The sequence below is a fragment of the Nelumbo lutea genome, chromosome 6 (assembly GCF_056320005.1).
Source record: "Nelumbo lutea isolate HS-2025 chromosome 6, American lotus-T2T, whole genome shotgun sequence".
Lineage (NCBI taxonomy): Eukaryota > Viridiplantae > Streptophyta > Magnoliopsida > Proteales > Nelumbonaceae > Nelumbo > Nelumbo lutea.
Genome location: NC_142689.1, coordinates 28235283 through 28263203, shown reverse-complemented (window position 1 = coordinate 28263203; position 27921 = coordinate 28235283). Strand labels below are relative to the sequence as shown.

Sequence of the window (27921 nt, the reverse complement as noted above, 5' to 3'; positions counted from 1 at the left end):
AATACAAAATAGAAGGCGACTGTCAAGCTGTCATCTCTTGGCTTACTTCAGAGGAAGATCCTACTTGGAGATTTAGAGCTTTGGTTAGGAACTCAAATCCATGGGAGGCAGCCTGAACTGCTTGTTCAGGTGGATCCCTGGATCGGCTAATTCCCTTTCTGACAGCTTAGCTAAAGCAGGAGTATCTGTGATGTTATGAGTTAGCATATAGTAAGCTTTATGCTAATTGCACTTTGCCCTTGCCGTCTGGCCTTGACATGCTTGGAAGTTGGTTTCTTTTAAAGCGCTTAATACAAATGTTCTAGAGAATGTATGGCATCAATGGCATTTATTTGATAAACGTTTCACACAATTTTGTATTGAAAATCAGGACAAAATCTGCTTTAAACGTTTCTCAACAGTTCAATGCCACTAAACACCATTAGCATTAGGCACTACATGCGCCAAACAGTAAAAGAATGCCCACGAAAACGAAAAACGTTAAGTTTCGCATTTTTTATAAATGGCTCTCGCGTAAATAGGGGAAAATGTTTATATGATAAACAGCCCAACCAAACAATAAATTTAGCATTTTTCTGTTAAACAACCACATGGCACCGAGCTGGAGTCATTGCTCCAAAAAAAACACACCATCTCAGTTAACTATCAAAAGAAAAAGTTGTCATTGAACAGTGTTCCTGCAGTCCAAATGTATAATTATATAGGTGATTATACAGATAGGTGGACTGGTGAGCCAGCCACCTTTCAAGGTCCCGATTCTTTGATGGTTTGATGGTCCAAGTGTGACGATCTGGTTAACTGATAAACCATGGCCCAACGAGCTTTCTACTTCTCCATCCAATCCGAGTCTGACAGCCCTATAAGTTCAAATCCTTAAATAGGATTAGTTTAGGAATAAAGAGACTTAAACCGATTTCAAGCAGCTTATTACATGGAAATTTATCATCTGCACATGTATGTTGTTCAAGCAGAATCCCTATTCCTTTCTACCCTATGTAATAGTTACACGTCATGTTTCAGTTTGGGTGGGTTGTACTGTCGGTTGAGTACAAATGGCATATGTTTATAAGGAGTACCATTTAAGTAGGCACAACCCTTGTAATTCCCCTCCATCACATATAAAATTAGGTTTTTTTGTTTCAGCACAGGTGAGTTCAGCGTCAGTCTTGGTTGAGTAGAAAGATGAGGAAACAATTTTATTTGAAAAACGATTTTATTTGTGGTTTACCTATCCTAACTCCTGATGCTTCTAAGGAAACAATTTTATTTGAAAAATATTCAGCCCAATGATCAGCACCACCGGTGACATCTATACTCCACAAAGGTCAGCACCAGCCAAAACCTTCTTTAATAACATTCATCAAGAATCCCCCTGGAATAAGCATAGATTATTGCACCGCCTCACTTTTTTTAATAAGGTCTAAAACAACTCTATGGCCAATTGACCTTCAAGTTGCACTGTTGTGGTTTACCCATCCTAACTCCCGATGCTTCTAAGAAAACAGTTTTATTTGAAAAATATTCAGCCCAATGATCAGCACCACCAGTGACATGATGACATCAATACTTCACAAAAGTCAGCACCAGCCAAAACCTTATTCTCTTTGTGGAATCAATCTCCACAAATGACCGCTCAAATGCTAATTCAGGAGAACAGGTCTAGCAGATCTACTCTAGTGATTTTTACAGCAAAAAATCACCCAAACTGTTTGAAAAATTCAAGAGAAATAAAGAAAGAAAAGATCTATTCTATTCTCCTTTATTTTTTCTTATATAGGGATTCTGTTTAGGTCTACAGCCAAGAAAACCCTGAAATTACAAAAAAATACCCCTATCCCAAAATAGTAAGGAAAACCTAAGAATAACCTTATCTAATAGCTACATACCCTGTAAGACTCTTTTAACAATAATAATCCACTAGAAACCATTAACTGACTAAGACAACCTAGGAAATTATCAAAACAAAAATTAAAATAAGAATAGCTAAATTCAAGCTTGAGAATGCTTCACTTTCTTGTTCCTTTTAGATTTGTCACATCTTTCTTGTTCCTTTTAAATTCAAGCCTCTACATCAGTCCCCCACTCGCCCTCGAGTCTTGTTTGGAGATGGGTGGATGGTAATCAAAGAAATCAGCAAAATTTGAAAGTTCTAGATATGTTCATCAGTTCATGGAAGTAGGAAGGTCTAGAACATAGCATTGTTTTTAATCTTCTTCGTGATCTTGTAGGGTCCAATCTTTTTTGGCTGCAACTTCTTGTATTGCCCTATAGGGAACCGGTCCTTTCTTAGAAACACCATTACTTCGTCCTCTTGGAAAAATTTTGATCGCCTTTCGGATCGGTTGCTTCCTTTACTTGCCATTGGCCTCTTCTAGGAGTTTCTTTACTTCTTCATGAATAGATATGATCTTGTCAGCAAAGTGCTCCACCACAACACTATATCCTAGCAATTTTGGAAATGACACCAAGTCTTAAGTATGTCTAGGAGTGCATCCAAACACAATCTCAAATGGATATTTGCTAGTAGATATGTTCACCATGTTATTATAAGCAAATTTTGCTTGTGCAAGAGCTAAATCCCATTGTTTAGACTTCCCACTAGATAGATTGTGTATCATATTACCAAAAAGTCCTATTCACCCCTCTGTCTGACCATCGGTTTGAGGATGACAAGTGCTACTAAAATGTAGCTCAGAGTCAAACCACAGCCATAAAGTCCTCAAGAGTCAAGACTACGGAAATTTGTGTGACAATCCAAGGTAATAGACTTTGGATGGCCATGTAGTCTAACCACTTCTCCAAACAATAGGATGGCTACATGTGTTGCATCAACTGTCTTCATTCAAGGAACAAAATGAGCCATCTTCAAGAAGTGAGCCACTACTACAAACACTATATCATGTTGCCTCTGTGTTCTAGGCAACCCAAGCACAATGACCATGGAAAGATCCTCCCAAGGACCCTCTGGAGTAGGTAATGGCATGTACAACCCAGTGTTTTGGGAAGGCCCCTTAGATGTCAAGCAAACACAGGAACCTCCAAGCATCCCTCCTAAGATGTGGCCAATAATAATGCTCCTCCACCACTTCAATGGTCTTGCCTCTGCCCAAATAACCCCCATAATGCAATTCTCTAATGATTTTCTCCCTCAAGGATCCTCTAGGAATGCATAATTGAGTTCCTAGAAAGAGAAAATCATCATGCAAGACAAAATCATCATCCATTCAACCTAGAAATCTTCATACGTAGCATAGAGTTCTTTTAGGCATTCAAACGCTATGACTTCTCCCTACAATGTCTTCATCAAAAGAACCCTCCTATTCAAAGCATCTACTAATTTATTCTGTTCCCATAATTTATGCCTGAGAGTAAAAGTAAACTCTTGTACGAAGGTTAGTAGTGTTCATGTTATTAATATACTTCAAAGATCGATGATCAGTATACAAAACAAACTCCCTTTGGACCAAATAACGCTTCCAATGCTTCAAAGCCTACACTGTTGCATATAGCTCTTGCTCATAGGTGGATAACTTTTCACTATAGAAAGCCACAGGTCAATTCTCCTGAGATAGTACAACACCTATACCTATCACAGAAGCATCACATTCCACCTCAAATAACTTATCAAAGTTGGGCAAAGCAAGTACATGAGCTTTGGTTAGCTTCTCCTTTTATCAATTGTAATGCCTTTTCTACCTCTGATGTCCATTAAACTACCCTTTTTCAAGCAATTGGTAATAGGACTAACCATGCTGCTGAAATGTCATACAAATCGCTTGTGGAAAGCAGCCAAACCATGGAAAGAGTGCACCTCATGTACATTTTTAGGTGTAGGCCAGTCTCTAATGGCCTTAAAAACTGCACTTCTTAAGGTTGGCACAAAACTCATTTTGATGGAGAATCTCAAATACTTCTTGCAAATGTTGTAGGTGTTATGTCATCAAAATATACTAACATACACTTGCCAATCAATTGCTTAAAAGCATGGTTCATCAACCGCATGAACGTGCTAGGGGCATTGGAAAGTCCAAAGGGCATAACTTTACACTCATACAACCCTTCTTTTGTCTTGAAAGCCGTTTTCCATTCATCTCGAAGGCAGATTCTAATTTGATGATAACCACTCTTCAAATCAACATTAGAAAACATTGTTAACCATATCTAACATATCATCCAGCCTAGGGATCGGAAACTGATATTGGACGATTATTTTATGAATGGCCCTACTACTGTCCACACACATCCTCCAACTCCCATCCTTCTTTGGTGTAAGGTTGGAACAGCACATGGGCTATTACTGATTTGCATCATTCCTTAGAAGTTTATCTACTTGCCCTTGGAGTATTTCATGATCCCTAGGACTCATTCTATAAAATGGCAAATTTGAAGCATGTTGTATTTCCCTCATAAGAGGCAATCTATTAGGTAATACCTCAAGGAAAACACTTTTTTATATTCTTCAAATAATGGTTTCATGGCATCGGGTACACCAATAGGTGGGAACCATTACCCTTGGCAACAATAGCATAGATCTGCCCAATCTCTTTAGATTCCTCCAAGAATCTTTGAGTAAGAAGGTACACCCCTCCACTTGAGAAACTATGGGTTGTTCATTCCCTAAAGTGCAAGAACAATATTTTGTTTGTCTTTAGTGAAAATATAAAGATTAACCTTGCCCCTATGAGTGACACCATACAGAATTGCTAAGGTCTTCCCAAAATAAGGTGGCTAACATCAATATTTTTTTACCAATAACTCAAGACTTTCATTAAGACTAAAAATAATTACAAAAAAAGGAGAGATAATCGCTCTTAACTCTCCCGCCACATAGTAATTCATCAAAATATACATTACCAATAGAGAAAGCTACCTTGCACTGTCGTGAAGCCTTTTCTGGCTGAATCCTCTTCACCAAACCAGCAATGAAGGGATCGGTGCTAGGTCTGGTTGGCAAGCCCAAGTGCTCTATAATTGATTTGACAATGACATTCACTTCTGCCCCACTGTCAATAATTAAGTCACACACCATATCTTTTTATTTTACATTGTGTCTTGAAGATCTTCTCTTGTGTGTCAAGTATTGAATGCTTAGTTGCATGAAGAATGCGCTTAACCACACCAACAGATCTCTCTTCTGCAAAATCCCAATGAACATCATCCCTCATAACCTCTTCATCAACAATAGGTTCTTCATTTTGACATTGAAAACCTGAGCTATTTCCAACTTGTTCAATCATATTTACTCCTCTGGTGCATGGTTGGGGGCAAGAGCTAGAAGTGTGAGCACTTCCCCTACACCTATAGCATTTATTCCCCATAAAGATTGTTGTTTCTAGGTTGATTACCTTGCTGGACAGGTTGATCTTGTTGTGTTTGAGGCTGAATTGATTTGCCCTCTAAGCTGATTCTTTTGTTAGAAAGTGTCATCCAATGAAGCAGTGGGCATTCCAACCTTGGAAGAAGCATTCAAGGGAGAGTGTTGGTACTTCCAAACAACCTTTTTCCCCTTCTCAAAAGTAGTTTGAACCCTAGATGTCTCACCTAAGCAGTTCCTTTTTTTTCTTGATCAATAACAGAACCAATTTCATTAATTAGGAGGGGGGAAATGGGTACAAGAACAACAACGAGAGAGATAAACCCTCTTAGCCCTCCCCAAAGAAAGAAGCTATTACAAAACAGCCCATAACAAACTATCCCTTCCCACCCCTTGTTTAGCAAGAGTGTCAGCAAGTACATTGGCATCCCTTCTCGCCCATTTGAAGTTAACCTCCATCCCCTGAAGCAGCCTCGATACTTTTCTTTGTTCAAAGATATAGGACTACCATCCCTCCTCTTCTCCTTGGAGCCACCCAAGTAGTTTCTTCCCAAAGCTTGGTGTCTAATTGGATATCATTCAAGATGTCTTCCAGCCTTTATAGCTAAACGTATGGCCACATTCAAATCCCACACATCTTGGGCCACAACTCTTTCTTCTATGATTGGTTTGAGAGCCTCAATAAACCGAGCAGCCTTTTCTGATGGAATTTCAGCCAACTCATTACGAACTGAAAGCCTGAAAAATTCAAATGCATACTCCCTAACCCCACGTGTACCTTGCACACAACGTCGGTATTGTTGGAAGAAGTATTAGTCATAATCATGTGGAAGGAATTGAGCTCAATGTAACTGCTTCATTCATGGCCATGTCCTAATAGGTTGCTTTTTCAGCTCTAACTCTCTCCATATAAACTTGATCCCACCAATAGGGATGGACACAAATTGAGCTTTTTACAAGCTATTCAAGCTCAACTCATGAAAAACTCGACCCAGCTCTGTCTAAACCAAGTTTCAAGCCAAGATCAAGCCCAATATATAGGCTCTTTTGCTAATTGACCCGAACTTGAACCTCATAAAACTCTGTTTTATATGTATACCAATAACTAGTTTTTATAATTCTTAATTTTTATTTTTATCAGAAGCTTGGCTCACAATTGAACTCGAGCGAGCTCAAACTTACGAGCTTTCGAATCAAGTCGAACTCAAACTCAAGTCTCTAGCTCGAATCAAACTCAAGCCCCATAGTTTTTTGGCAAACCGAGCTCAAATAGATATATTCAGCTTGGCTCGACTCAAATCCACCCCTAGTCCCCTACCCACTACGCAGCAGCTCCCCCTTTAGGCTTATAAGAGACCAATTTCACTTTCTTATTTTCTACTGTCTCGACAAGATCAAAGAATTTCTCCACCTCATGAATCCAATCTAGGAAATCTTCAATATGCAACTGTCCATTGAAAGTCGGCAACTCAATCTTCATCTTGTAATCCCTATCACCATTATTCTTTCTTCTAGGTGGCCATCTAGCATTAATTGTCCTTCCCATATCCTGATTTTCATCTTCAAAATCTTCCTCTTCGTCACTAAAATCAAAGGCTGGGGCTTGGAAATGTGGTTGTTCTTGGGGCTGGACCACCACTCGTGGCTGAAACTGATTCCCTAGATCAACTCTCCTTGCTGGTACAGCAGGAAAACCCCTAGTTTCTTCTTGGGTTGGGGTTATACTAGGCGTCTGAAGATTAGTCCTAGTGATTGCTTCAGTCAACTGCCTAATGGCAGCTTCTAAACCTTGAAAGGATGCAGCTTGTTGCTTTTGTTACTCTTTGATGGCTGAGAGAATCTCAAATCCATCATTGGAAGCATTGTTGTGGGCCATGTTTGAGAGTAAACTCAGGCTCTAAAACCACCTAATGCAAAAGAACTGGTCTAGCAGATATGTTCTAGTGATTTTTACAGCAAAAATCATCCAAATGATTTGAGAAATTCAAGAGAAAGACGGAAAATAAAGTGAAGAGAAAAAACAGCTACATACCCTGTAATTGACCATCCTCCTTTTTTATTTTTTGAACAGCAGCTAATAATGTTCTTACTTCTTATATAGGAGTGCTGTTTAGGTTGGCAGCCAAGAAAATCCTGAATTTACAAAAATATCCCTGTCCCAAAATAGTATGGAAAACCCAAAAATAACCTTATCAAATAGCTATATACCCTGTAAGACTCTTCCTAACAATAATATCCACTAGAAATCATTAACTGACTGAGAAACAACCTAGAAAATAATCAAAACAAAAATAAAACAAGAAAATAGCAAAATTCAAGCACAAGAATGCTTCACTTTCTTGATCCTTTTAGATTTATCACATGTTTCTTCATAATTAAGTGCAGCAGCCTCTACATCAAATGCAAAGATATCTCACCAGCTAGTTCAGTATGAAATAATCAAATGGTATGCAAAAAGACAAAAGAGGTAGGTATAAGTGCTTAATTTTGGTGCATGACGGTGCCAGAGATGTATATCTCAAAAGAAAGCTGAAGCTCATCATATAACCACAGGCCTAAAAGAGCTACCCCACAAAAGACTAAACCTTATTATCTACCTCAGTGCTTCTTAGATGCCAAGCATTTGAAGGATGACTTCAGGCAAATTGTATGCAGTAGATTTCATGCTGGTTTTTTTTTATAGGAAATGGTAACTTTCATTAGATAATTGAAAAGATTACAGGCTTACCACCCACAAAATGGATAGAAAAAGAAAATCAAAAACTTACAAAGAGGCCCAAAACAAAGCCTCCCTAGTAACTCCTTGCTTAGCTAAAGTGTCAGCCATTCCATTTGCTGACCTTCTTACCCAATTAAAGTGCACCCTAATCTCCCTTGCTAAGCTAATAATCTCTCTTAGAGGCTGTCTAAGAGACCACACTCCCAGGTTTCTAGTTTGCATCCACCCTATTACCAGCTTGGAGTCTCCTTCCACTTCTAATTGCTGCATGCCCCATTGTTTCGCCAGTTTCAAACCTTGAAGTAAGGTCATTACTTCTGCCCTTAATGAATCTCCCACCCCAATTTGACCCAAGTAAAGGGCCAAGACTTTTCCTTGTTTCTGTACACAACCCCAACTCCTGACTGACTCGGATTACCCAAGGAGCTTCCATCAAAGTTTAGCTTCACCTTGAACTGAGGTGGTGGTACCCAACAATCTTGTACCACAGAGGAGGAAGGCGAGGATATAGCTATAACACTCCAATTTCTAATTAAGTCCACTGAGGAGAAATCCTTGAAGAGATGATGTACTTTCATCCAGTGCATAACCTTGATGGTGACAACCTCCACAAGTGCTTCCTTGGATTTTTCTTGCCCTAGGAAAATCCTATTATTATTCTCTTCCCAAATTGACCATAGAGTAAAAAAGGTTCAGCACACCCAAGGGGGGTTCCATCTGTAACCAAACAAAGAAGAGAACCAATTCCACAAATAATATGCAAAAGGACAAGAAATCAAAAGATGAGTCGTCGTCTCACCATTTCTTAAGCAAGGGTAACAAACATGTGGGGAAAGGCTCCAGTCTGGCCTTTTTCTTTGAAGTACATTCGTAGTATTGATCTTTTGAAGAGCCACTTCCCAGCAAAAGGCCCTAGCTTTTGGCAGCATAGGAGAATACCAAATTTCTTTAGCAAGAAAAGAGACAGACACAAAAGAAGACCGGACTACGACGTTGAAGAAAGATGAACAAGAGAAAGTCCTTGAAGATGACTCTTTCCAAATTCTACTATCCAGGTAGGAAAGATCTAGGAAAGCTGAATTCAACACAGTGAATAACTCATTTGCAGAAGCCAATCTTGAATCCCTCAGCCCTCTTCTCAAACCCAAATCCCAAGTCCCCTCAGACACACGAAGTGAGGAGATGGTTTTGAATTTATTTAGGGAAAGAGAATACGTTACTAGGAATTTATCCTTAAGGGAGTGCTCCCAAGCCAAAAGTCCTCCCAAAACAAAATTTTATTACCTGAACACACATCAAATCTGATGAAAGGCAGAAAGGAAGACAAGACTCTAGCAATTGCTTTCCAAGTGGAGAAATGAGAAGCCCTAGGGTCAATGCCAGCATCCCATCCATTCGTTGCCATCCCATTAATACTTTCCACCACCAAGTGCCACAAACTGTCTTGCTCCAAAGGAAATCCCCACAACCATTTTCCTAACAAAGCTACATTTCTTAATTTGATACTACCAATGCCTAGACCTCCTGCTTCCTTTTTCCTAGAAACTACTTCCCACTTCACTAAATGGTCCTTTTTTGAGTCACCTGGTTCTCATAGAAAATCTCTCATGAGCTTTTCTAACTTATTGGCAACCTTGGCAAGAAGCTTAAAGGTAGATAAAAAATACACCGGAATGTTGGCTAAAGTGGACTTGATTAAAGTGATTCTACCCCCTAGTGAGATATAATTTCTCTTCCACTCTACTAGCTTCTTAGTGAATCTTTCTAAAACCAATACCAAAAATTCTGTTCTAGGATTTCCCCCCAGGGGCAGACCTAAATATACCAGAGGCCAACCACTTACCTCACAACCTAAAGCTCTAGCCACCAATTGCACTTCATCATCCCATAAATTCACCCCTGCTACACAACTCTTGTTCCAATTGATTTTCAGATTAGAGACTCTCTCAAAATGCATCACCAGCAATCTCAAATTATCCATCTCCTCGATTTCCCCTTCACAAAAGAGAATGATATCATCCGCAAATTGTAGGTGAGTGACAATCACTTGTTGCCTCCCAAATCTCCATCCTTTCAGTAGATTTCTTGAATCAGCCCTATAAATCAAGAAACTTAGGACATCCACTACTAAGGTGAAAAAGAAAGGTGACAAAGGGTCTCCTTGTCTAAGGCCCCTCTTTGCAGGAAAGAAGTCCCTAGCTACTTCATTCACTAAGATTGAAAAGTGACAAGAGGTAATACAACCCTTCATCCACTTACACCATCTCTCCCCAAAACCTCTATTCTTCAACACTTCTGGCAAGAAATCCCAATCCACCAAATTATAAGCCTTTTCTAAGTCAAGTTTACAGATCAGACCCTTTCTCCTTTTCTCTTTTTGTAATCTACACATTCATTGGCTATTAAAATCTGATCAACAACTTGTCAAGGGGCCTTTGTGAAAGTAGATTTCATGCTGTTAGCAAGTTTCAAAACTCAAAGTGATGAATATGATGATCATACTAACCCTAAACTTCAGGTGCATAACAAAGGCATGCATGGGCCAAACAGATAAAAGGACTAAATACCATAGGTTAAAGGGTAAACTCCAATGACCACCAGGGGAGGGGGTCACTTTACTACCTAAACTATGAAAAGTTACAGATACCCCTGTGAACATTCCCAAGTGATGTTAACAGCAAAGGGAAAATGACAGAATTAACCCTGTTAGTACATACCTCCATAGTGCTCAACTGTGAGCTTCTACCAGATGTCCGGTGCAACGAAGAATGTCTACCATGGACAGGTAGTGGTCTTCAGATGGTTGAATCCCATAAGCTTCCTTCAAACTTGAAAATAAATAATGCCCTTGCTCCATCATCAATGCAGGCTACTACATGCAGTAAGCACCCTAATAAATGTAAACCCATTTGGCTTTATCTCTATCTCTGTCATCTCAGAGAACAATCTATTGATGGAACAGCCTGTCCATCAACTGCAAACCCCACATCATTGCAGTATAACAGAATGCACTCCACTTAGTCATTCCTTCAAAAACATTGATATGCATCCATCAATGCCCCACTTTTGCAGTATATATCTATCAAAGGATACCCATTGACAACATTCCAAGGAGGTCCTAATTCTGCATGCTAAGGAATATCCCAAACCCAACTAGCATACTTCAATGCACCCAGTTGGGCACAAGCTCAAAAGGCATCCACAATGTGACTTAATCTGTTTATGCACCTACATACTGCATTTTTTCGAACAACCTTAGTGCTACCTTTGGCCTTCAATTTTGGGCATAACCTGTGACAATTTCCGCCCATGCCAGCATGTCTTTCTCAGGAAAATCATCAAACAACTCTGCAACTGCTTCCATATACCCACTTTTTGCTCGAGCAACATTCGACAGCATCCATGAGACTACATAACAGGCATCTCATCAAATATTCAGCAGCTACATTCTAGATATATACATTGTGTTGCATCAATAAAGATCTGACTCAAACCTACCAATCAAAATAGTTTGGCAATGTATTTTCCACCCAGGTTGACATCAAGGGTACAGCACAAGCCTTAAAGAGGGCTGAGAAAGTGAAAAATACAGGGCCTGTACCTTCCCTTCTCATGCACTTGTAGAGCAAATATTAACTCAGTGAAGGAACTGTGGAGAGAGTAGCCATGAATAAGCACCATCTAAAGAAATGGATTCAGGTGTTGGACCTGATCAAAAAGGAGATGGGGGGTAAGGATTCCTGGATAAATAAAATTTAGTAAAGCATCCAGATGAGCTTGGCCAAGTGAGAACTAAATGAGACCTTGCCAAATGAGGCAAGCATGAACTTGCCTGATCTGGTTGAAATCATTGCAGCCATGGAGAATAGAAACAAATCTAGGTTCTAAAAGTTTTTTTCCGTCGGTGTTGTTCAGAGAATGTAAGAAAGATTAATTGTTGGCTTTATTGTTGAGAGTGGTAACAACGAGAAGAGGCTAAGAACCTGTTTCCTTCTCAAATGGCAAGAAACAGCAATCATTACAGAATACCATTGGAAGACAGAGGCCTCATCATTCTCATCAACATGCCAGTTCTATACCATAGGGGTAATTTGGATATTTAAAAATATTTAATACATCACATGGTGCACACATGACCTTTTACCATCCATTTTTCTGAGAGAAGGCTAAAGAAGGAGGTTATTCGATACACTTGTAAAAGTTTTGGGGGAGGGGGTCTGCAACTTTTGATAGTTGAGGTAGTGAAGTGACACAGCCCCCAACTTCAGGGAGGTTTTGGAGTTTACCCTAAAACCAGGAGTAATAGTTTTACCAACTACTTGTCATAGAATGAGAATAGATATTTACCAAGAATCTCTCACACATCTATCAAAAAAAGGAAAAGAATCTCTCAACTATCCTATCACTTGGGAGACACACACAATAATGGGCATCTGCACATCTAACTATCTATATGAGAGAAAAACCTGAAACCTTAGGCTACATTTGATCTAAAGAAATAAGAGAGGTGCAGATAGTTAAGTGCATGTTCTTATGGAATACCAAAAAATCCATTAAGAGCCTTCCCTCGACTTTCGGTTTCTCTCTTATTTTCTATCAAAGTTAACACAACCTTAGAGAAGAGAAAAGATCTCAGTCCCCATGAATGGCCTAAGCCTGCAGGTCTTGAGCAAGAGAGTAAGACCGCGAAGAAAGGTAATAAAAGTGAAGATGAAATATGAATAGGAGGGGATCACGGCATCAGTTTCAAGAAATATTCTAGATAGATCAACTACTTCCAAACCAGGCCTTTGGCCATGAGATATTCTGTAGTTGGAAGGGCAAAAACCAACAAAGAGCCAATGTGGAAAAAGAATCTCAAGCCCTAGCACACAATTACAGGCTCAACTCATAAATAAACCACAAGAAATTATCAAATGCAGAAAATGTAAATATCAAAACATCAACATGATTTACACCACAACTGGCTCTAACCTGTACAGGATGCATCTTTCCCCGAAAGGGAAAGGAGAATATGCAAAACCTACATGCCAAAGCCTCATATCAGACACTTCCTAAAATGAAGTTCCGCCAAAATTTCATAAATTTCACTAATCTGTTTCAGTTTCATCGTAAAAAAGGGAATCAAAATTAAAATATATTTAATGTCAAAGCTCAATATAAGTTTCTAGATAAACAGTCATTACCCGATGCTGGTCCCGGCTATACGGGGTCTTGGCCACCTGGGATGGGTGGACTGGATTCTCGGTACGGACCTAACATCCACGCTCGCCAGCCCGAGATTGTCCAGTCAAAAACCAATCAAAAGGCCCCTTACTTTCACTTCTAGATGGTAAATACTAACTCATTAGCTCAACTGATATGATTATTTTCAACAAATGAGGATTCCTTAAGAATTTCCCTGTGATGTATCAATTGGAGCAGGCTACGGACGAAGTCGTTTTCATTTCAATTAGAAAATCAGAAGCAAGACAGAAAAATAATCCATATTTCCATTTTTAAGTTGAACGTAAATTTCATGAAATCTCAACCAATTTTGATCTCTAGTCACGACTGACAACTGGAAATCAGAATAGATATACACCTCTTGCTATCATTTACTGATACAGAACCCTCAAGATAAAGCCTCGAAAGGGGGAAATGAAAAGAAGAAGAAACCTGGTTTTTAGCTCCTAAAACGTCAAATGGCAACTAATTATCGTCGTTTCTCTTCTTTGGCTTCCGATAGGTTTCTTCGATTTGCTTGGCCTTCAAGAGCCCTGTGTGGGTGACCTTCTTTATGTTGGGAACGTTGTAGTTCTGGGCAATGTATACCCCACACGCCATGCCCACCAAGAACGAGAAACTGCTCTTGATTATGCCCATATCATACAAGCAACTACTCCTCTCTAAGAATCAACCTATCGCGACACCCAATGGATCCTGACTGCTGAAGATGCAGTGTCGCTAGTCTTCCCTTGAATTCGTCAGTGCGAACCCAAACTGCTCAAGAACCTTTTAGCCGACCAAAACCGAGTAACTGACCAGTAGCCTGATCCATGAAACTGATCAAGATCGTTCGCTCGTAACCCGGGCTCGGAATCCTTTGTATTTCACCATTATGCTTTCTTTGACTTTGAACTAATATTAGTTCAGACTTCCGGTATTGGATGTGCTCTGCCGAGTCCTGTGTCTCTGATCGTCTAACTTGGTTTTGCCGAAACCCACATGATTCAACTTTTTAAGCATAACGGGCTAATATTTAACAGTCAAGCGAGGCCTAGACCAAATGGGTTGGGGCAGAATGTGAAGGCCCGTTATCATAGTGAGCCAGGTCCGGTCTTGATGCCCAGTTAAATTTGATGCATAACTAAGGTCTAAGGTTCCTATTCTGAATCTCCGATGTATTATTAGTTTTTCTACCAAAAAAATAAGATGTATTATTAGTTTATTACTTTATCAGTAATGTAATTAACACATTGCATTTTCAAAAAGAAAATTGAATAAACGTAATAACGATATCAAGATATAAAATATGATCCTACAATCACTCCAACTACCATCTCCCTATTTTCTCAAACCACTCCAAGCAACATAAGTTTCACGGAAAATTCATAACCCATTAGGGATGAGCATAATTCGGTTAAAATCGAAAATTCGATTTTAGTTTAATCGGTTTGGCCTAATTAATTTTTCAATCGGATTCAGTTTTGTTATTCAATTTATTTGTATTTTAGTTTTGATTATCATATGATAAATCGGTTAACCGAAAAAATCGATTTAATTCTATAACTATATATTTTTAATATTATTTATATTATACTTTATAATTTTATATTAATATTTAATAAATTAAAACGAATTTGGCTATTTGCCAAATTTCCAAAATAAGCATTACGTAAAAGTCTAGAAGAGTGAAAGTTCGAAAGAGTCTTTCACAGTTTCACACTTTCACTCTTCGACTCTTCGTTTTCCTCAATCTAAAAGAGTGAAAGGCTGAAAGCCTGCGCGGGCGTCAAAGACTAAGCCGCTAAGCGTTTTCCAGAGACCAGAGTCCCAGATTTCTGCTCTTCCGCCCCTTCCTCAATCGTTCTGCACCTCCAGTTGCCGTCGGCGTCACCCGTTGTTCTTCTTTTTCTTGCCGTCATTCCTAAACTACACCTGCACCACCGCGCTGGCTGCCGTCGAGTGTCGAGCCTCCACTGCTAACTTGCCGTCGTTCTTCTTCTTTCACCTCCGGTTACAGGCTTACAACAGGTAATTTCTTCTTCTTCTTCTACTAATATTGAATCTGAAGCCTTTTCCATGAATTTATTCGAAATTTTTTTTCTTATTTTTTATTTTTATGGAATCTGTGTTCAAAAGTTAAAAAATTTCTCATAAAAAATCCGAAACCTTTTCCATGAATTTCGATTTTAATCGAAATAACCAAACAAAATTCGGTTTAGATTATTCGATTTTCAAATATTTCAATTTCGGTTCGATTTGTCATACAGTTAAATCGATTTTTTCGATTCAGTTTTGAACTGAAAAAGCCAAATGCTCACCCCTATAATAGGTATATGGGACAAATCAAAAAGAGGAGAGCTATATAATGAGGACATATTTGGCCAATCAAATTGAGAGAAGTCATTTAGAATTGGAAACGATGCAAATAAGTGTGAATACAAATATGTAGAGTGTAAAATGGTTTATATAAATTGCAAAATTTGGTTGGTTTTGCACAGATAAATTTACCTTTTTACCAAGTAGATTTAGCTGTAATGGATGAAAACGTGAATTCCAATAAAACATATACTTTTTTTTTATCAAAAGCCCATTTGAATACAAATTACTTCTTTTTTATTGATGTACTTTTACATCTTATTATCAATGTAAAAATGCATTGGTCTGACATTTGTCAATGTATAAATGTAATGTTTCCAAACACAGGCAAAAGTGAACCAAAGTGCAAATTTACCATGAACCGGGATTTACACTCCCTTTGCATCATTTCCAAACACAGCCTTAGGTGATGTACTGGACATAAACCTTCCTCTAACATTTGAGCCTATGACTTTGCAAAGAACACCAGTAAGAGGAATAAACACCAATTTAGTCTTTTAACTTTTAATAATATAGTTATTTTTACTATAAAAATCATAGTAATAATTAATATGGCCTCACAATTCAAGATAGATATTATAAATAACTTCAAAGTGAAGGAGTTGGGAACTTAGGATATGAGAGTTATATTTGGTAGGATACTCATTTTGTAACACAATAATTAGACCTTCTAGTTCATTCATCAAAAGAAAACATTAGACCTACCAATCAACACCTATACAAGATAAGGGTTTTTATCGTTCAATCCATCTCAGAATTCATAATTCAATCCTACAGTTTGGGTCAATATTGAGGGGGAAAGATGCCAAATTCAATGGGGGCGATGGTGTTTATAGGGGGGGCTAGGCATAAATACATTTGGGAAAATAATATCCCAAGTCTGAGGTAGACTGAACACTAAAAATCCCTACAAGATTTTTTATCTTCCATTGCTCGTTGTATATAATGGATTGTTATTTTTTAGGCACTGAGTGTATAACCATGTCTCTTTTTACAATTTACATTTCCTGATTGTTTTGAGAAAAGATAAGCAGTTTTATTAACCAAAGATAAAAGTAAATAAAGCTTGCAGGGGCATAAGCAGGATACCCGAGTAGGACTACAAATAAGTACAAAAGAAGGGAGAAGTAAACTCTCTTAACTCTCCCCTAAGGAAACAATAAAATTACAATGAAGCCCACAATTAGAAAGAAACCAGATCATCTTCAACCATACTAAGATTACAAAAAACCTTCCCATTCCTTTTTGACCACAAAGTCCACTCAACAACAGCTACAATCAATTCCCACTCAAACCTTGAAAAGGTCAGGCAAGCAGCACCTCACCGAGTGTCAACACCCAATTTTTGCTCGGTCCCCTCTCTAATCCACTTTTCACATTCTAAATGCATGACCAGACCTTACCAACATCCTTGGAATATGCCAAAACCCTAGGAAACCAAATTTTAACTAAAATACCCTCAAATCCACCGTTCAATCCATAAGATTCCCTTTCAATGGTCCTGATTATACCACATCACCATACCCGTTACTCAATCAGACACCATCACATGAAACCAAACCTTTAAACAACCAATCACACCAAATTTCAGCCATAAATTCTTTGATCTCATCGTTCATCCATTAGAGATTCCATTTTGACACATCTTACACTACGACACTTCTCAAATGAAAAGCCTAGGATCCACAAGTCCCCAATATGATCAAACCCTCACAACAGCCACATAATTCAAATCCATGCCACTCCACCAAATACAAACTTAAAATTCCTTTATTTACCCATACATCAACCTAAGATTCCATTTCAAGCCCCCTCATTGGCCAAAATACTCATAACTTTGATCCTCATGGTTCCCACAACTCTAAAGCCATTGCGCACTTTCATTAGACCCCACATACCCCAAGATACCCACAGCCCAAATTTCAGACCCAAAAATGACCATTTTACCCCTTATCCAAAAAGATTCCAAACCAGCTGTTCTTATCAGTCGCTATTGTCAAAATCTTAGATCTCCATCACGACAGCTCACCCAAGACACTCAAATCTTCTTCAAACCTCCATCAGACCCCTGGTTGACCATCCACCAGATTTTATATCCAAAAATGACAATTTTACCCTTCATTAAAAGAGATTCCAAAACGACAATCTTTATCGGTTGCTACTCCCCAAAATCAAAGATCTTCATCGAGACACATCATTTAGAACCTTTAAAATTTACCAAAATTTAGGCCCAGGAATACCCATTTTACCACCAATATAAAAAGATTCTAAATCGACTGTTCTTATCGGTTGCTACTCTCAAAATCCTAGATCTCCATCACGACAGCTCTCCTAAGACACTCAAATCTTCCTAAAACATCCATCAGACCCCTGATCGACTAACCACCAGATTTCATACCCAAAAATGACCGCTTTGCCCTTCATCCAAAAAGATCCCAAACCGATAATCCTTATTAGCCGCCACTCTCCTAATCCGAGATCTTCATCGACATACTCCATCCAAGACCCTGAAACCTCCATCCACTTCTTGATCAACCATACACCCAACTTCAGACCTCAAAATACCCATTTTTCCCTTTATCAAAAAAAGATTCTAAATCGACAATCCTCATTGGTCGTTACTCTCCAAATCAAAGATATCAATCATTACACATTATCCGACATCTCCAAATCCCATGAAAACCTCCTGATCGATGATCCATCACATTTTAAAACTGAAATTACCATTTTACTCTTGGCTTACAAAGATTCCAAATGAACTATCATCATCGACCGATACACCCCAAATTCAAGATCCATCATCACACATCATCTGACACCTCCAAACCCCATCAAAACCTCTCGATCAACGATCCATCACATTTTAAACCCTAAAATGACCATTTTACCCTTGGCTTAAAAAGATTCCAAATGAACCATCCTCATCACCCAATACACCCCAAATTCAAGGTCCATCATCACACATCATCTAACACCTGTAAACCCCATCAAAACCTCCTGATCGATGATTCATCACATTTCATACCCTAAATGACCATTTTATCCTTAGCTTAAAAAGATTCCAAATAGATCATCCTCATCGCTCGGTACGCCCTAAATTCAAAATCCATCATCACTCATCATCCGGCACCTCCAAACCCCATCAAAACCTCTCGATCATCGACCCATTGAACCTCAAGCCTTAAAATTACCATTTTACCCTTCATCTATGAAGATTCCAAATTTAGGGCTCTGATTGGCTGCTACTCTCCCATTTCAAGATCTGCATTGTGGTACACCCTTTGATACACCTAGATGACGTCATCACCTTCTTAGACACCCGGATAAATCCTCCTCCATTCTTAGACCCAAAATTACCATTTTACCCTTCTATGAAGAAAATTCCCGATTCAACAACCCCCACTGCTCGACACACTCCAAATCACGATTTCTCACTCTGACACACTCCCCGAGGGCATCAAACCCCATCACTCCCCTTTTCGGACACCTTAGAACCCCCTTAGAAAATTTTGTTACAAAATTCCCCATTTTACCCCTTCATCTACGAAGATTCCAATCCGGGCGATCTCGTTGTTTGAGATGAACCCTAACATCTTAAGTTTTAACTTCAACCCTTGAATCCTACACATCTCACCCCTTAGACTTGCCCTTTCATTACAAACACCCCCTGCACATCTTCAATTAGGACCCTACATATTTTGGAAAATCACATAAAGCCCCCACTAAACCTAGAATCATTGTTTTCAAAATCGGACCAGACTGGACGGTCGAACCGGAAAAACCGAGAACTGGTCTCTTCCATTTTCCTCCAAAATTGCTTTTTCCCTCAAAACCGTTGAATCGGCCGATTAACCGTTCGAACGATTTTGACTCTACTAGTAAAATCCAGATGGATAAGCCACATGATTTCAAATTTATAAGGAGTAGGTAACTCTAAGCAAGGCCTCGCCATCAACCCTCCCTAGTAGTCCTCCCAAGCTACATTAAATACAAACTTATCTAGCTTTGAACAAATAGGGGAGGCTTGTAAGTTGGACCAAATGAAAAGGGTCTATTGAGTCGGAATTTCTTTTGGGTTAATCCTTGATAAACTCATAAACCTTCCCATGCAGTGGAAAACACCTGATTGGGATTGATTGTCTCATTTGTAAATCTTATCACATTAAAGTCTCCTCCTAGACACTAAGGCCCATCCCATAGACCTCTAATATCATAAAGCTCCTGTTACAATTGGCCACTTTCTCTATACCTAACCGACCCATAGATATTCGATAGCACCCAAGTGAATCCATCCCCCACATTCTTGAACTTAATAAACACTGAAATTTGGCAATTAACTCTTCTAAAGATTCCAAACCTTTGTTCCTCCACATTATAATTAGTCCACCAAAACCTCCCCATGACAACACCACCACCCAACTTAACATCACCATATTTGTCTTTTCCTTTCGAACCAAGTCCTTTATTACCCTTCTTTTCATGGCACTCCCCAATCTTCTCACGTTCTAGCTTATGATTTTGAGAAAAAATACCATCCTCATCGACCGATACACCCCAAATTCAAGATTCATCACACGTCATCTGAACCTCCAAACCCCATCAAAACCTCCCGATCAACGATCCATCACATTTCAAACCCTAAAATGACCATTTTACCCTTGGTTTAAAAAGATTCCAAATGAACCATCCTCATCGCCCAATATACCCCAAATTCAAGGTCCATCATCTAACACCTGTAAACCCCATCCAAACCTCATGATCGATGATTCATCACATTTCATACCCTAAATAACCATTTTATCCTTAGCTTAAAAAGATCCCAAATAGATCATCCTCATCGCCCGGTACGCCCCAATTTCAAAATCCATCATCACACATCATCTGGCACCTCCAAACCCATCAAAACCTCTCGATCATCGACCCATTGAACCTCAAGCCTTAAAATCACCATTTTTCCCCTCATCTATAAAGATTCCAAATTGAGGGCTCTGATTGGCTGCTACTCTTCCATTTCAAGATCTGCATTGCGGTACATCCTTTGATACACCTAGATCACGTCATCACCTTCTTAGACACCCGGATAAACCCTCCTCCATTCTTAGACCCAAAATTACCATTTTACCCTTCTATTAGGAAAAAACTCGATTCAACAACCCCTACTACTTGACACACTCCAAATCATGATTTCTCACTCTGACACACTCCCCAAGGCCATCAAACCCCACCATTCCCCTTTTTAGACACTTAGAACCCCCTTAGAAATTTTTTTTACAAAATTCCCCATTTTACCCTTTCATTTACAAAGATTCCAATTCGGGCAATCTCGTTGTTTGAGATGAACCCTAACATCTTAAGTTTTAACTTCAACCCTTGAATCCTACACATCTCACCCCTTAGACTTGCCCTTTCATTACAAAACCCCCCTGCACATCTTCAATTAGGACCCTACACATTTTGGAAAATCACCTAAAGCCCCCACTAAACCTAGAGTCACTGCTTCCAATATCGGACCGGACTGGACGGTCGGACCGGAGAAGCTGACCAAACTCTTAGAGTCTTTAGGAGAAAGTGATCAGTTTTCAATACCAGAAGAAACTGCCACTCAGCAATTTTGTTCATGTGAAGGCTGGGAATTGGAAGGGCAAGTGGAATTAGTTGAGACATTAGGAATTATACAAAAGGTGGGCATTTTAGAAAACGATCATTGTGTTTCTGATTTGGAAATTGATTATTTTGCCTTTGAGAAGGATGGCAGTGAGTTGGGGAAAAAGTGGGAAAGAGAGAATCATGGATCATGAAAATTTTTGCAATAAGAGATGAGAGACTCTGCTTATGTTATGCAAGTGTATATTGGAAAGTTGGGGTAGATTTAGGAAGGAAGAGGAATACAAGTTTATTAGTAAAGATCATCTAAATGTAAGGTACTTGAAAAAAATCCAAAGTTTCAAGTAATGGTCAACTACTTCACATTACCAAAGTCTTCCACCAATTGAAGGAGGGTCTTGTAGAGGTTGGTTTTTGCAGTAAATTCAAGAGGATCTACAAGAGAAAGGAGGTGAAAACCAAAGTCAAAGCTAGAAATCAGCAACTGCCTAAAAATAGCAGTAGTTCAAACTCTTTGGAAAAATAAGTGGATACTGGGTATTGGGAATTTGGAACTAACTTTTGGAACTCCAAAAGAAGATGTTTTGTTAGTAGAAAATTAGGTACAAGAGGATAAGATGGAAAGAGAGGAAGAATATGCAGAAGGGGAAGATAATGATGAGGAAGAGATTATTGATCGGGTAAGAAAGAAGGAACTATGGACTTGGAGAAAATAGTGGAAACTGAAGTCCAAGTAAGCAAGATTTTAGGGTTACATTTTTTAGGAGGAGAAGAATTTGCAAGAAAAAATATTACATGAATTGGAAGAGAGAGATCCGTTGAACTAAGAAAGCTTTAGTGGGGAGTTCTGAATGGAGAAAGATGGTGGGGTCATTTGTTGGCTTGGAATCACAGGAGGGTATGACTGGGTTTTGTATTTTATGGGGTTTTGGTAGTGAATCTGATTTAGATGCTTGTAAGGGCTGGGAAAGAAAAGTTTGTTTCAAAAAGGGTTTGAAGGGATTCAATGGTGGATCTTGGGATTTGATATATTTCGTGTAATATTTTGTCACCTGTTTGCGTTTGTGTTTCTATTTATTTCTTTAATAAAACTTTCTTTTTTATTTACTACCAAAAAAACACACAAGAAAGCCCACTTAGAAAGAATCTGTAGCCAAATCAGTTTACGTGAGAAATGGTATGGGCTTCTAAGATTTCTCTCAAAGGATTTAACCCAGAACAACCCATTGTTTTTCCATTTCCATCTCCAAGTGTCTTCTTGACCTAGCCTTACATTTTGGTTTCTCAGCAGCTGCAAAAGCTCAACCATACCCTGCATCTCCCAAGCCTGGGAAATTTGAGCAAAAACTAGGAGACAAGACCACACTCCCACCCAGAGTTTATTAAGAGGATGCTACTGACACATCTCTACTTTCTGCAAGCGCCCACATTATAGCCTAATTTGGGGATTGTTCAGCAAGAGGGCTTCTCATTGCACCAGCTATTCGGCCAAAACCTTAACCTCCCTCCATCACCCGCATTATAGCCTAATCCTTTGGAGAAGGAGCTGTAAAACTATAACACCCCCTTTCAAATAGAGCAGCCATAGGAGGGAAGGGGATTATGCAAAGTCCAACAGCCACCAGAAACACCAAACTTAGCACCTAACAGCCTCCACCACATTCCATTTTCCACCCTAAAAATCCATTCCTGAAAATTCATTAAGAAATCCATTATCTTTCTAATATTTTCCCAATTTCCTCAAATTCTTTTAAATATCTGAGTAAATTTTATGAAAAAAATCACCAACATGATAGTAAGTTACATTGAAAGAAATCTTTTCTAGATCTTTCAGTCCTTGCTACATCTATGATGCATAAGTAGATATGGAAGCAGTCTCCATATTTAGGAATTAGGACCAAACATTATACCATGTACTGAAGGATGTAATTATAGAAACCACATCCTGTGCATGAAGAATTACAAGTTCTGATTCATGCCCACCAAAAGCATTTACTTTTTGAAGATAAATAAAAAATAAATTCATTAAAAGTTAAATGGCAGATACAGTGATAAAGGTGATGAGGGATCATCAACAAAAGAAAAAGAAAACCGAGTACAAAAGCATGGCATGATGGAAGGATTCATTTGATGAAGTGGGGCTGTAACAAATAAGTATATTATAAAAATATAAATTGACTTGATTTTTTATGGAGCCCTGTTACCCAAATTTCTGATGCACTAAATAAACCATGTTCTTTAAAGCCAACTAGATGCTATAACTCATGCAATCAGATGTTCCTTTGCATTTCACCCAGAAATGATCCAGAGGTGAAAAACTACATATTAAAGCGCAAAGGCATTTGCCAAACAAGAGACTTATATCCTCCAAATCTAGTTACTTTGTAATAGGGCATGTTGTTCATGTCATTCGGTTTCATTTAGTCATTTGGTTAGTTAGACCAAGCTTAATAGATTGGGTTTTGAGTCACACTATTAAGGTGAATGGTATCTCTTGGGGCCTGACATCATGGTTGTTTCTTTTCCAAATTACAGAACTGGCTCATATATATAAGAGGATCCACAAGAGTCATAGGTGCCATCACCTGACACAAGAATATCCTATAATTCAATTAAATTTTGATATCTGTAGGAATCAAAGACCAAAAAAAAAAATCTAAATACATATTGGAAAAGAAAAAAGGAACCAAAAAATCTGGAAATAAAGCAATTGAGGAGTACTTAGCAAGAAAGAAAATACGTAGCACAAAGAGAGATAAAGAGTAAAAAATTAATAAACCTGATTCAACTACTTTATAACCATGCTGCATCCAGCCCAAAGGGCCATTGCTTGGTGCCGTGGTAAAATTTCAGGCTGGCATTGGCAAGCATGAGAATGTGAGTTTATTTGAGCAGCAACTTCATGCAAAAAAAAAGGGACCAACTGTGTGTAATGGGGTTTTTTTTTTCAGCCAGCCAAAATATGAACTAAACTTGCAACATACAATGGAATTTATATGTTTATAATATACTAAGCATGAGAGTTGCTTGCAATAAAAGCAATTAGAGATCTACCATTTGCAGGGAAATGGAATTCCTCAACTTTAAAATGGAAATTTTCCTTTTTCTGCTTATAATTTGTAATGGAAATTCACTAAGGTCCTACAATAGCTTATTTAAAGTTGAAATCATGTATAACTTGGCTCTTTTGTAGCAGGTTCATCTCAGTATTAGCTCAGATTGAATTTGGATATGGAACTAAGGTTATGGTAGAGGCCATTACCCAATGCAGATCCAATCTATACAGGGTCTTGGGAGGGATGGAATGGATATGAACCTAACCCTCTGGCATTTTTAGCACAAACTGGCTGCTCTCAGACTCAAATCTGCATCCTCATGCTAGTCAATCTGAAATTTAACCATTAAATCAAGCAATGACCCCTATGGAACTGAGATTCTAGTCCGTGGTAATAATCTGGCAATTATATCACAGGATAAATACAGTCAAAGTTCTTGCATAGAAAATGATAACAAGATTTACACCTCATGATAAATGCCCAGACTGCACAACACTAGAAGCCCAATTAACTGATCTATAAAAAAAAAAAAAAAAAAAAAAAAAAAAAAAAAAAAAAAAACAAAAAAAAAAACAGTATTCATCTTTATGCCATGACCTTGGTTAAAAGTATCAATACACCTTTGTTTATCGGCAGATGTGTATCGGTACTTTAAACCATATGCCTTTTTTTAGTATTTTTTTCAAATTTCAGTTTTAAACATTTTTATATATTATTTAATAAAAAAAATGGGTTCCCTAAAAAGAAAATGGCAAATATACAAAGTCAGATATATCAAAGACATATACGGAGCATTAAGCATCTACCTATTAATATCACAAATTCCATTATAAAGAAAACAAGATTTAAACCAAGCATCTCTGTAATAATGAGCACAGAAATAAAAAATATAAAATAAAGAATAATTATTGCAGTTTGAGTAAGATATGTCAAGATATCCCTCTGTTTAGAGAATGTAAAACAAATTTACCCGGAGAGAAAGCAATTCACATCAGATGTTAACTCGGCTACAGAAATAGATAAGAACAACAAATAGTGTGGGGTGTATATTAATAAATACATTGACAAGCAGCAAAATTATGATCCACATCTTCCATTAATGTTTTTAAATTTCTCTATGTATGCCCATGTGTGCAAATATGTGGTGATCCTTCAAAATTTCCTTTTAAATGTTTGTCCTATGTTCATAGATTATATTAGATAAGTTTTATTATTTTGACAATTTGTTGGCTGAATTCCGTGTTCCTAGTGATGATGCCCAATAGAGAAATACTGGGTTGGGAGGCCCTTCTTGTTTAGTATTTAACACCATGAATGAATGTCATATTAGGCACATTGTTTTAAAAATTCTAAGGTAATTATAGAGTGACGACTCAAACTAGAGTTTTCATTAACAATGATGCTTAAACGACATTACCGGGAAGAGTATCATTACTAACAAGAAATAATAACAAAATGCGCAGTTGCACACAGCGGTTTTCCTCCAACACCACTCAATTTCAATTCATTTGAGAGGTCAACAGCATTCCCTCATACAGACAGGAAAAAACGCGAATGTGTGATTTGAAATTAGAAGTAATAACCAATAAGAAGGAATTAACCCATATTTCTACTGGAAACTGAGAGTAGCCCCGTCAATTAACTCCAATCAATTATTATTTTTCTGTTTTTTACCTTGTGCAAAACCATTGATAATGCATGGATGATGATGATACAAAACCATTGATATCTGAAGACCACTGGTCGAGAAAACAGAAAATGAAAGAAAACCTGGTTGTTGATTTCCCTCAAGCATCTCTGTTGTAACTAATTGTCATCGTCTCTCTTCCTCGGCTTCCTGTACGTTTCTTCAATGTGCTTTGCTATCAAAAGCCCCGTGTTGACGAGCTTCGCTAAGTTTGGAACATTATAATTCTGAGCAACGTATACCCCACACAAGGTCCCCATTATGAAGAAGAAACTGCTCCTCATTATCCCCATTTCGTCGACAACTCCCTCAATGACCGTTGTTGACATCACAAACACGCGCAGTAAAGAACACGGATTATTAATACTGAATAAGTGAGAATTGAGATACGTTAGGATTGAACCTCTGTAGGGTTTCAGATTGAATCGGATGGGCGGGATACGTGATACAAAGTAGGGATGGGCGGATGGCAAGACGCAAGTTGGCAACGGAACGGATATTGTAAGGCTGCCTTTATTTTGGGGGCTTATTGCCTCCAAACGGGCATTTTTCTATTTGGCAAATTTCTTAAAATATCTATAAGTTTTAAAAAATTGATTCACTCTTAGGCTATGTTTGTTTCAAGGAAAAGTGTTTCCTTCCTTTTCTTGCATTTACCTTCAAATCAAATAGCTTATTATTTACATATTGTTTTGAAGTATATTTTAAGTTTTGTGATAATTGATTAAATCCTCACTTAACGAAAAGATGAAAAAAGACTATGTTATCCATAACATTTTACATATTGGTGGAATTCATAGATGAGTTTAGTTGTTGAGATAGGGGCAATCAGACCCTATGATATATAAGTAAATAAGTCAAACATCAAAAATTCAATTTGATGAGGTACGATTCGGGCACTCCTAACTAGTTGTTGATTGGCTTCTTGCTGGCAAAGGATGGCACCTGAGAAGATGAAAGGAAGGATCCCCGGGGATGTTACCTGGTGGGAATACTCTGATACTTAAGTTAGAATGCAAGAAAGAAGGAAAAGAAGAGTCGGTAGTTAAGAGTGTAGGTCACGCTTTATCACTATACTCGAGTAATTCGAGGTCTCCAGAAGAATCTTCTCTTCTACCCTGAGCACTTTTATAAGGGCGCTCTTGCGAGACCACTGGCCCTTGCCACAGCCGTTACCTGTTAGGGCTGCGCAGGTGGCCGTTGTGACTAACTCCTCATCTGGGTGAGTGACACGTCTCCAAAATGATAGGCACGCCTCCGCCTGCTAAGAGACGTGAGTGCAGACTGTCAAAAGGACAGGGACTGCGCCGTCAATAAGCGACGTGGCACAGTCTGATCGGTACGGCCTGTCAGATAAAAGCTTCCTGAGGAATGCTCATGCGGCCCATTCGCGAACTACTTTGCAGTGAGCTCGGAATACTTCAGGAGTACCTTAAGTAGAATTGGTTCTCGGGATGACTTGTCTGCTTGGGAGCTCGGGCGAGCTGGTTTTCTTAGCTCGCAAGTTAAAGTTGCCTCGAAATATCCCTTTGGAGGTAGCTCGGGGAACCCGAAGCTCGCGTTGTGGCGAGTTCCTCCCTTTGCGCGCTACGATGTAGCAAGCTGCTTTATGGGCCCGTTACTTGGTTGTACTGGGCCTCAATGCTGAACTGTCGCTTATGCTGAGTTAGTGTCTATGTGTCACTATTTCATAGGTTGGGTCAAATCATCCTTCATCACAATTCAAACAAATTGGACTGACATTGATTTGTTTTTAGTTAGAATTAGGATTTCAATAAATCAAATTAGGTTATGATTATTAATGTAAATTATGTGACTCTGCATAAACATTTTATCTAAAATGCTTTGGGGAGCAAATAGTAGCCCAACCTAGTTGTTGGTATATGGGTCGGGCTACCCCTAGTTAAAGGCATAGGGTGGGGAAAAGTCTCTGAGGGGGGAAGCAACTTGGCTCCGC

The 27921-nt window shown here is 38.6% G+C and overlaps 2 protein-coding genes and 1 long non-coding RNA gene across 3 annotated transcripts; 1 reads left to right on the top strand and 2 right to left on the bottom strand.

Moving 5' to 3' along the window:
• Positions 1–518: 518 nt before the first annotated feature.
• On the bottom strand, positions 519–26475 carry LOC148848204 (uncharacterized). Its single transcript, XM_088949887.1, has 2 exons — positions 26048–26475; positions 519–857 (listed from the first exon to the last, which is right to left on the bottom strand). Exon 1 carries the CDS (start codon positions 26291–26293, stop codon positions 26084–26086), a length of 210 nt encoding a protein of 69 aa, XP_088806013.1. The 5' UTR covers positions 26294–26475; the 3' UTR covers positions 519–857; positions 26048–26083.
• Positions 639–14038, bottom strand: LOC148848206 (uncharacterized). The gene is made up of 2 exons (XM_088949886.1): positions 13692–14038; positions 639–857 (listed from the first exon to the last, which is right to left on the bottom strand). Exon 1 carries the CDS (start codon positions 13896–13898, stop codon positions 13725–13727), a length of 174 nt encoding a protein of 57 aa, XP_088806012.1. The 5' UTR covers positions 13899–14038; the 3' UTR covers positions 639–857; positions 13692–13724.
• LOC148848205 (uncharacterized) lies at positions 14906–15939 on the top strand. Its single transcript, XR_016100778.1, has 2 exons — positions 14906–15269; positions 15571–15939. It is a non-coding gene; the product is annotated as an uncharacterized LOC148848205 (long non-coding RNA).
• Positions 26476–27921: the final 1446 nt, after the last annotated feature.